Genomic DNA, 11,130 nt, shown 5'->3' with positions numbered 1-11,130 from the left:
AACAACTAATGACTTGCTGTAGGCTGGCTGTAGGCCTATTACAATTAATTTATAATAATTCAACTCTTTGTCATAATTACTATTATAATTATGATTATTGTGATTATTATTTTCCAGAAACTATATGTCCATGGCAGAGCATCTCTGACTGTCCCTAGCATAGGTCATTTAGCTACAGTGCAAAGCATCAAACTACAATCCCATGATTCCGTGTGCAGAGCATCTCTGCAGCCTACAGTAGCAAAGGAGACCCCACATCAGCTGTTCTCTACAGAGAGTAGTGGGAGGCAACTGGAGCAAAGAGAAAGGCGCAAACCCGTGCACGATGGTGCTTTTACTGATCGTCGCGGGCCTTGGACTAGCAATATTCTCGGTGGTTTTATTTGCGCCTCACATAAGGTAAGCAGCATCAGTAGCATCTCTTTAATAAACACAGCCTAATCTAATATACTGTAATGACTACGAGTCTGGCTGTAGCCTACACATCATTTGCAGCGAGGCGAGCATTATGAAGATCATTTATGATTTTAGTTTCCCAGGGCAGGCAACTCATCTGACAGCTGACATCTTATCCTGTGTTTTGTAGATCGATTCGGACGTGCTTTTAAATCAGTTATTTAGAATGTAATCAATTAAACAAAAATAATCATCCATAGATGCAAGATGTGTATAGTTCTGATAGTGAGCCATGTCTCCAACGGTCCAACCCATCTGATATGCATAAGCCAATCTGAGCGTTGAGCGTGGGAGGAGTTCTATTTGTATGCATTAATGTTGCTGGGTCATTGGTTATGAGGTGGCTCTATTAAGTGGCGTGGGTCGACTCGTACGACTTGACGTGTTGGGCTTTATCATTAACAGTTATGGATCAGTCGAAATACATGTTTGACATCCTGATACTCTCATCTAGATAGGCTACTCAGGGGAATGTGGTTTTGTTTTGACCCTTGTTGCTTCCTTGTAATGTTGTGGATTCAAGTATATCATTTCATTCTACTATTGAATCAGAAAAACATGTTGAATGTATATGTAATTATATTCCTATTTTGTGATAATAAATTAATAATAGAATTCTAAACAGGAGATATGCCGGTGGACCGGCATGCAAGTCGTTAGCTCGCCTGGATGGGAAAACTGCCCTAATCACTGGAGCTAACACAGGGATTGGGAAGGAAACAGCCCTGGACCTAGCTATAAGAGGTGAGGTAGTTAGAACCTCCAATAAAAATACAATTACATTTGATACTACACTATTTCCAAAAAGGATGCTATCCTGACCCTCCATGCCAGTAGATAGAGATGATAATGTGATAATGTAAAACTAGTGTTTTCACCCTCAGAAAATGTCTCAAACTTATTGTTGAGCAATGAATGCATGAACAGTTCTTTAAAATATACAGCATATTTTCTTTCTACATATGGTGATGTAAAAGGGCATCTGGCATCATTGTTATCCCATTATTGATATCCTCATGGGGAAGAAATGTGTCACTCCCGGGTATATAATAAAGTAGTAACAGAAAAATGGAAATAGTGAATGACTGTTTTTAATGACAGGGGCCAGGGTGATAATGGCTTGTCGGAATGTAGAAAAGGGTGAGGAGGCTGCAGCCAGTATCCGTGGCGTATACGCCGAAGCACAAGTGGAGGTTCGGGAGCTGGACTTGGCAGATACGTGCTCTATACGTGCCTTTGCACAGAAATTTCTCAGAGGTACATACAGTATTTATTAACTGTTAGATCCTTTATTTCTTAATTCATCCTCAATGCATCATAACGGCAACGTTTTTCTTGCACTGTTTTTTTGTTTAGAGGTCGACCATCTTCATATTCTCATTAACAATGCTGGGGTGATGATGTGTCCCTACATGAAAACCACAGATGGCTTCGAGATGCAGATCGGAGTAAACCACTTAGGTGAGGATTTTGAGAGTAAAGTAACTTGAAACAGGATAGGGCTCCTGTAGCCTCCATATACTGATTACCTGGTTGGTTGGACTGACTGACTGGACTCTTAGGATCAACTTATTTTGGGTGATGTCATATAAAGTAGAATTAATAATTCTGTGCCTCACCAGTAGCTGAAACATTAAGAATGATTAATATTTAGTTAGTCGCACACCCACAAAATAGCAATTTCAATAGCAATCGCAATTTTTGGTGCGCAACACTGGCATCCAACCAAGTATTAATCAGGGGTTAGTGTGCTGCTTTCATAATCACCTGCTTCACTGTCTGCGAAGTTTACACATTGATATTAAATTATCCAAACCCTTAGGGGTCCCTATTTACAAACAAGACAGGAACCATCAATTAATAGCTGAATAATAAAGTGAAAAGCTCTGCACCACTAACTGTACCTTTCCCTTACCGCTGCTATAGGCCACTTCCTGTTGACCTCCCTGCTGATTGGTCTTCTGAAGCGCAGTGCGCCAGCCCGTATTGTGGTTGTTTCTTCTCTGGCACACAACTTTGGCTGGATCCGTTTTCATGACCTACAGAGCCAGGGCAGCTACAACAGTGGGTTAGCGTACTGTCAGAGCAAGCTGGCCAATGTGCTCTTTGCCAGGGAGTTGGCTCGCAGACTCAAAGGTATGTTGACTGAATTGGGGAGAAAGGGGGATTAAAAAAAGTGGATATTTCTGGCACTACACCAGGGTTCCCCAATTAGTTTTCCCCAAGGGCCGAATTATGTCTAGGGTACCAAGCCGAGGGCCACAGCACTGCAGGGGGCGACGGCAGCGTTCCTGCTACTCCAGCGACAGTTCAGATATCGTCGTTGTCGGGTGAAAATCTTGTATGTCCAAAACCGTTCGTTTTGAATTTATAATTTTAAAAATGATTTAAACTAGTGAAAACAGCCGATCTACAAGCACACAAGGCGTGGTGTGCTTGTAGATCTGCCGTTTTCACTACTTGTGTGCGACGGCCTTGTATGATTTGCGAAAGAACGTACAAATTTGGTGATACGAGATTTCCAGCCGACAACGACGATATACTAGTGTTGTTGCTGCTCTTATACCACCATTATTACAGGAGTTGGTGGGTGCCAGACAGTAGCCCCCCGCGGGCCGCAAATGGCCCACGGGTCGCCTATTGGGGAACCCTGCACTACACTATGAAAACACTTATATTTTATTTTATAGCACTGCAGGTGATCCAGGTAAAAAAAAAAAAACCTTCCACAGTACTTCCCTCCAATGTGTTTCTCTTGACAGGTTGTAATGTGACTGTAAACTCAGTTCACCCGGGAACGGTAAACTCAGAGCTCACCAGACACTCAACCCTCATGACAATATTCTTCGCCGTCTTCTCCTTGTTCCTGAAAACCCCAAGGGAGGGCGCACAGACGTCCATCTACTGCGCCGTGGCAGAGGAGCTGCACTCCATCTCTGGGAAACATTTCAGGTAGGCTAACAGCAGAAGAGTTTCACATGTTAGGTATGCAGGTAGCGGGAGGAAATAATTCATTTTCACCAAACCTGGAAAATATGTTTTTGAATGTATTTTAAATTGTATTCCTATTTTACATTTACACTAACTACACTACAAGGAATTATAAAAAGTAAGTAGCCATGTGGTCCATAGGGCAGGAGCCAACAGTGTCCTGGACCCCTAACATGAGGCGGCTTGGTGTACGAGAGTACTTGGTCTACTTGGTGTGACACTAGTATTTCACAGTGACCAGCTCAGGGGTCTTGTGGTTCAGTCCCCTGGCTGATTCATATACCAAGGCTATACAAATGGGACCCAATGCTCAGCCCGGCACTCAGAAAATCAGCTAAATGCCAAAAATCTGCAAATACGCACAGAAGTACAAAAAATACATCTAGACTTATTTTGAAGTCTAATTATTATTATAAAATAATCTACCTCAGATCTTCTCAAAATGGGTCGGGAGACTCAAAAAGATTTCCCCCATAAATGGGGTCCTGCTAATTACTTAGTAGTAACTTAATCATCACGCTTAGCACGCTCGATAACAAGTGACACTGACCATCCTTCTGCATCGCTACTTCAACCTAATGCCATCAGGGCGAAGTGGCACAAAGTTCGGTTTAAAAGGAGTTTTGTCCCCTCAGCCATTGCTGCACTTAACAATCTGCTAAACAATCGCCCCCGTCGCTAAGAGGATTTCTTCTGTGTATAATGGGGTACTGATGATCTGTCTTTGTGATATGTTTGTGTTGTTACATGGTTATGTGTTGTTTCTTGTTGAACAGACTGTGAAGACAAATTTCCCTTCGGGGACAATAAAGATTATTATTATTATTGTTATTATACTAAGTACTAATGATGGAACAAGCTCTTGATACTCAAGATAATATTATAATCAATACAATTAAGGCAAAACAGAAATGAGGTTCTATCATCCAAACATGGCCACAGTACCTTCACTAGCCGTTATGTAATATACATTCTCTCTCCCTATCTCTCTCTCTCTCTTAGTGATTGTGTCCCTGCCTTTGTTGCCCCGCAAGGCAGGAGTGAAGAGACAGCACGGAGACTTTGGGAAGTCAGTTGTGAACTTCTCTGTATTGAATGGGACTGATTCAAGCCTTGTACTGTCATCTATCTCAGTTCTCAAAATCCTTATCCTTTAAAACCTCATTCCATTTGTTTCATTATTTGTTTTTAAATGTACTTTCAACATTTAAGTACTGAACTACTACAAGCAGCTGGGGTAATAATGTAAAGGTATCATGATGAAACGTTACTGTTTTTGTGTAATATTGCAGTAATTACATTTTAATACAGTACATTAAGTAAGACATTTTGGTATTCCAATTTGAACGGTTCCACACAACCATAACAACTCAGCTGTATTTATATGTAAGCCACAAATACTTTGTATTATATATTTTTTGTGACACAATGTGAATACTACGTTGGCAAAAAAGCAACTTAATGTTTTGTGATGATGTAGGAAAACTGTGAAGGGTCCAGCCAGGGTAAATTACAAATCTATTACTAGAAATTGCATTAGTTGTTTTGCTTTCTGTTTTTAGATTTCTTCTTAAATTACTCCAGGATTTGCCATCATATTGCTTGATGTTGTGCATTTCTGAAAGATTTCAAGGGGTGTGGAATGCTTTCTGACAAGAGAGTTAAATTAAATACGCTTTTGTAGATAGTAGTACTATATTTATACCATGTATTCATATAAAATTACAGTTTGTTATAATCCTTGCCAATTTTTTAAAATATTAACCGTTTCCTACAATACAAGTTGCAACCCCTTGCAATATTGACAGAGAATTTTTATTTTTTGCAAAAGATCCCCCTGCAAATCCTTGGAGTAACTATCATTCCAAGCTTGGTTCCTGTGTTTTCAAGTTCTTTCTTTTGCCATTTCTGTTTCACTCTTGGCATTCATTATGAGTAAAGGTTGCCAAGAGATTATAGCATTTTATACAAAAGTGAAACATGCCTTTTACTACATTTACATCCATGTCTGGAGATGAATGTTTACATTTCATGTAAATAAATAGACATATTAATAGAAAGTGACTTCTTTTATTTTCTCATGTAATTGCTACATTATTCTCTCATGCCTATTTAAAGATGAAGTGCCATGATTTTATGTGGCCACACCCACCAGTTCATTAAGTACGCCTGGTTGTCATGGTGGGTGGTGACCCAGCTGAAGTTAGCCACACCCAGTGTTGGGTGAAGGGTAAAAGGGGAGGGGATGATTATATGGTGTCATTTTATCTGTGTTTCTGGAACAGCACTTTTGACCCACAAGGTGTGAGCCTCCAGGAAGAAACCCCAAATACAAAGGGAATACATAATTGCTCAAAACAACCACACCAGGGGGTCTAATGAAGTACTGTCAACCTCCTAGACACATGAAAACCAGAAAAAGTACAAAATTATGGCACCGCCTCTTTAAGCACTCAAACCCCAACATTCGTATTCTACTATTCTGGGATCTCTGCTCAGCAACATATGAGGTTCAAGTGGTTAAAGTTAAAGAGTGCAGACATACTGAAAGTAAAAAAAGAATATGCGTGCCTACTCAAAGTGAAAAAGTGATGCTTTCTTACTCAAAGTGAAAGAGTGATGTGCACCACCTGCCTAACGCATAAATGTGATACATGTCTTTAAGGGAGTATGTCCTTTCTGGGTAGTAGGCTACTAGCTACACTGTCATGAGTCATGACTATTGACTAGTCTACTAGTCAAAGTGAAAGTGATGTGTGTTTCGATGTGGGTGAATTGTCAACAAAGGCGTATCCTTTCATTACTCAAAAAACGAATGATTAGAATAAATGACGAATTGGATTACGTGCAGCTGGAGCTGGACATGGCTGGAATTGGAGGTTGAAATTGAGGTTAAAGAAAGAGGAAGTAGTCAATCCACGGGGGCCACTGTGACGTGTATGTTCAACATGAAGATACATTTGTTATTTGGCATTCATAGCCAGTGTCACTCGTCCCCCAGTAAAATGACATTGAACACAGAAGTAGGGTGCTTATGATCTACAGTATATCTATGATTACAATGATTTGATTCTACATGTAAAGATGAATACAAGACAACTTGAGCAGATTGTGGCATTTCTATTGGCCTCCATGTTAAACCTTGTGAAATCAGTGACACCAGGTAAGTAAATAAAGTTGAAGATGAGTTGTCTCATACTCCGCTCAATGTTATCTTTTCTTCGTTAACACAAACATAAGCTGGGTATATGGGTACTGGCTTAGAAGAAAGGGAAAGGTTGGGCACTATATTAATGGGGTGTTTCTAGTCTGCAAGAGAATAATGACATCATGTACATTCATATAAACAATCCACATTTTTATTATTAGTGAGGTTTTATCAACATGGCAACTGTATCACAGTAATTTTAACAATCTGAAAAGGCAGATTCATTATTAAATGAATTCATCATTAATTCAACCAGACACCACTAGCCTCAAAATCAGACCTTTTGAGAACTCCATTATCCTTCATTTTTACCTTCACTCAAACGTGTGTATCAAAACAGCATCCCGGTTCCAACAATGGAAGCTTGTGATTGGCTGAACCGGAGGTAGGGAACGCTCCGTTGTATTCACCTGGACCGTGCGGAGGTGCCGAGAGCTCACTCGTGTATAGGTTTTATAGGTAATATAGGCCTACGTGCGATGTTTCATAACATATAACACAAGAAATAATCATAGACATTCTATATTTATAATGTCAAGTATTATACTTAATAATTGGGACTTGGGATAATTGGGAAGTTAAGAACCATTATCATAGTTATAATAGGTCTACATTTTTACAGTAGTTTAGGCATTTTGGTTTGATAAGGTTGTGGGCAGAACAATTTGTCCTTGTTTGTTATTTGACTATTTTTTTACTTTAATTATAATTAAAGACAACCAGGAATAGTTTGGTGACCACCGGAGACTCGGTTGACGGCCGGAATTTAGACGGCACCCGGGAGCAGGTTGGGTTGGCGCCCCAGCCTGTGTCTTCCGTGAGGAAGAAGCCCAACAAATCCACGGTGAGGCCTTTAGGAGGGCCATTCAACTGCAGCAGCTGAATGGAATGTTTGGATTGGGGTCTGGTGCAACGCACAGGTTCTGAACCTGGTGAGAGCAGGAGAGGACCTGGTGAGACGTAGGAGGAGCCCGGCCAGGAGTCAACCCATAGAGCCTAGTTCTTCCACGCGCCAGAATGGTACCCCCAATCCCGGCAGAGTAGTTCCGGTGCAGCACATTGAGTGACCCTGTCTTTCCCTAATAGGACTGATCGTGGATAGCTACTGGGACGTAAGTCGGGACTTGATCAACCCCGGCTGGGTCACCTGGGCGAGGGTGTATGATGTTGCGAGACCCGAAACACCTGTCGACCCCAGGCTACATCACTGATGATACGTCCCAGTTGCATCCTTGTGATGTTTTTTATCATTATCATTATTCATAGTGAATTGTGATTATAATAAATAGCCTATGTCGTGATTGTTGTTATAGCTAGATCAGATTGTGTTTATAATATAACGCCGGCGCGCCTCCGTCATCTCCACCGATAACAAGCGCTCCCCCCTTGTTCCATTGTTGGAACCGGGATGCTGTTTTGATTCACGCCACTCAAACGCCATTATCATTAACAGTCAAAATATCCTTACCAATTTTACACTAGTTTTCCTGAATAATTTGTTATTTGAGACTCACAAAGTATAAAGTGCGGCAGTGAAAAGACAACAGTCTTGATCATATAGGTGGCTTTGAGTGCATATAAAATGGCAATGTGCCCATCTCAACAGCCTAAAACGGCTTCTTCTCATCTCACTCACAATGACCATATGTGTTTTGTTGAGAGGGAAAAGGGCCAGAGTGTTATATTTTAAACTACAGTTGATGCGACACGGGAATGCCTCTGATCATATCACCAGATCGACACCATGATGCCTTGCTAAATAGAAACATAAATATAGTATACAGCTTGACAAAGCTGATTCTGTAACATAGGTGACCATGAACAAATAACTTAGTTTAACCTGGAAAATATGGCATTAAGTTATTTTGGCCAGGTTGTAAAACTAAACTAAACACACACATACATACACAATAATATGGCAAATATTAAATCCCTTTTTGTAACATACCATGATTGTTTATGTATGTCTATATATATATAGCTCAATATGAAAACATGGTTTCACAGCAGTGACAGAGCTAATTACTTTACACCTTTTCAAAATATCTAATGCAAAAAAAAAGAATTTTAACAGCATTTAATCAATGAAGTGAAAATACAATTTCATATATGCTCTGAACAGATTTTCAGAGACAAAACATTAAAGAACGCATATGCCACCTGGAGACAATCATGGTGACCAGAAAGGATTTCTTTTTCATGGTTTCAATTGGAATCACCTTTCCAAGCTTAACTTCTTAGTTACACATTAATAATTCATTGAGGTCCCTTCATGCATCCAACTTCCAAGTATTTGTTTTCTGGAAAGCGCCTTTGTGCTAACCTTAATGCCCTTTCAGTACCTCAAATGCCATGTTTTATGTTTATTATTGTTATTATTATATTATTATTATCCTCATTAAAAGGAAATGGGTTAATCATTGTGAAAACATTGATGCAAGAATAACAGGTGAAACCAACAGGTAAACAGCATCGACAAGAACACAGTTAAAACTGTAAATTCTGAATTCAAGATTCCAAATGGTCTGTGTTCAGAGGTATTGAAAGTGTCAATATTTCCTGGCCTTGTTAAACTTCAGAAGTTTCATACAGCATTACAGCATACATTGCATTTCCATTTGAATGAAACAAAACCCCACTTGATCCACAAGCAAAATATAACAAAGACAAAGAAATGGCAATAGTGCAACCCACTAAGACATTTTCAGAGACTTTCCTGTAGGCAAAATTATATTTTCCATTTTGGCTGAGGTAGAACATAAATACTCTGTAAGAGATTATGCCTAGAAGTTTAGTGTTTGAAGTTGAACTATGTGTGTGTGCATAATGTGTCTTTTGTTTTTTGTTTGTTGATTTCTTGTTGTTACATAGAGTGGTTCTAGTGCAGTTTCGCTGTTCCACTGCCACAGGAATGGATGAAACACACAAGGTAATAATTACGGTCAATAAGACCAGAGTGGAAGGGATAAAGCACAGTGGTGTTTCATTTAAAAGAAGTAGGAGTCAGCACAAACAATAGGTATTCAAGGCAATCATAAGGGTTCCTACTGTACTTTTCATACCGAACTAGACAGCATTTGAAGATTTGGTCAGGAGGGAGCATTGGCTGATAAGAGCCACTGCACTGCATAACTGAGAATAATTGTTTTAAATGGGATAGCATAATATATACAGTACATATATTTGTCAACCCCAACCCCATACTCTTCCAGACATGGACAAACGTACTTTTGGGCAAACGAGTAGGAACCCTGGACTCTCGAAACACAAACGACACCCAACAGCTCTCAACATTTTCACTGAAAACTGTTGGTGACATATTCCCTAGTTAAGGCCAACTCCACCACTACCCTGCGGTGTGATATATCATTACCTAGCGTTGGGCCGTCCCGGGCGCTGCTGTGAGCTTTTGTTGTGGTGCTCAGAGAGCCACTGGCGACAAATGTTCTGCATCACTGAGTCCTCTGCAGCCTCGGCAGCCTGCAGGACCTCCTGCACCAGCGGGCCGGCTCGGCTCGACTCCAGCTTCACCGCCAGGAGGTATGCTGGCCGCAGCTTGCTGCACTGCAGGTAGGCCTTGATCTGTGAATGGAGGCATAGTGATGAGAACACGGCAGTGCTAATGCTAATGATGCTAATGGTAATAAAGAACACGTTATTCCAACCAGTTCCTTTCCCCTCCATCAGGCTGGCCAGAGGGAGGCATTATAGAGACCAGGATAATGCTAATAAAGTTGATAACAATGTAACACACCGACATGCTTATGATTCATTATGTATGTGGAGTATATGGTGTTTTTCAAAATTAAACTGCTTCACAGCCCTGAATATAGAGATACTACCGTATATACAGTAGGCCTTAAGGCCTTTGTTTGCACACAGGGTCCGATTTTCCATGCAGAAGAAACCGACAATAATTATTGTCAGAATGTGGACAAATTCGGACCCGGTGTGCATGAGGTCATAGAGACGCCATGTGTTCATTTATTGACATTTTACATGCAGAAAAATCTGTGTGCAATGGCCTTAAATCTTTAGATAATGATGATACAGTGATGTGAATACGTAGTAATAGCAATATTATATATAACATGGCATTTTTAATCATGCTAAAACAACTTTTAGAGGGAAGCATGAGGTCAGTCCATTGTCTCCCCAGGCGCGACAGAGGGAGAGCAGAGCCCAGGATTACATAGGCAATTGGCACTGGGTGAAAAACGGGTTACAAAATCGTGGGATAAAAAATTATAAGAAAAAAAAAACTTTTCAATATTAAAGGTAGGGTAAGTAACTTATAGTTGGGTTGGTTGTATTTTGACCTCAGTGTTGGTCAAGATTCTATTTATCCCCTGAGCAAGCAGCTCTATTAGCTAAAGGGTAAACATCTCAGCACTTGTGCAGGAAACTGGGTTCAAAGAAGAGGAAAGTTGCATTATATATAGCAGGGGTTTTCAAAGTGGGTGACGGGGCACCCT

General features: G+C 40.4%; 2 protein-coding genes across 3 annotated transcripts in view; one reads left to right on the top strand and one right to left on the bottom strand.

Moving 5' to 3' along the window:
* The first annotated feature begins 281 nt into the window (after nucleotides 1-281).
* On the top strand, nucleotides 282-5,484 carry rdh12 (retinol dehydrogenase 12). 2 transcript variants are annotated; one of them, XM_080750340.1, is made up of 7 exons: nucleotides 282-399; nucleotides 1,082-1,200; nucleotides 1,558-1,713; nucleotides 1,813-1,917; nucleotides 2,383-2,592; nucleotides 3,219-3,408; nucleotides 4,450-5,484. In XM_080750340.1, exons 1-7 carry the CDS (start codon nucleotides 326-328, stop codon nucleotides 4,550-4,552), a joined length of 957 nt encoding a protein of 318 aa, XP_080606466.1. In that variant the 5' UTR covers nucleotides 282-325; the 3' UTR covers nucleotides 4,553-5,484. The 2 variants fall into 2 exon arrangements, with proteins under 2 accessions (XP_080606466.1, XP_080606465.1); XM_080750339.1 differs by having other exon boundaries at nucleotides 310-399; nucleotides 1,070-1,200.
* A 2,446-nt stretch (nucleotides 5,485-7,930) lies between these two features.
* Nucleotides 7,931-11,130, bottom strand: part of LOC308305268 (zinc finger FYVE domain-containing protein 26-like) — a 39,991-nt gene continuing 36,791 nt past the window's right edge. Inside the window, exon 33 of the mRNA XM_080750032.1 lies at nucleotides 7,931-10,237. Coding sequence (XP_080606158.1) covers nucleotides 10,025-10,237 — 213 coding nt within the window. The 3' untranslated portion in view covers nucleotides 7,931-10,024. The remainder of the gene's footprint in view (nucleotides 10,238-11,130) is intronic.

Source organism: Nannobrachium achirus (assembly GCF_963921795.1).
Source record: "Nannobrachium achirus genome assembly, chromosome: 20".
In the NCBI taxonomy this organism is placed as follows: domain Eukaryota; kingdom Metazoa; phylum Chordata; class Actinopteri; order Myctophiformes; family Myctophidae; genus Nannobrachium; species Nannobrachium achirus.
The sequence above is the reverse complement of the archived record's forward strand: the minus strand, read 5'-3'. Positions and strand labels throughout refer to the sequence as shown.

Coding starts and splice junctions, on each gene's coding strand:
- rdh12 (XM_080750339.1), top strand. CDS start 326: ATGGTGCTTTTACTGATCGTCGCGGGCCTTGGACTAGCAATATTCTCG. Junction 1,714..1,812: donor TGCACAGAAATTTCTCAGAG/GTACATACAGTA, acceptor TTTTTTGTTTAG/AGGTCGACCATCTTCATATT. Junction 3,409..4,449: donor ATCTCTGGGAAACATTTCAG/GTAGGCTAACAG, acceptor TCTCTCTCTTAG/TGATTGTGTCCCTGCCTTTG.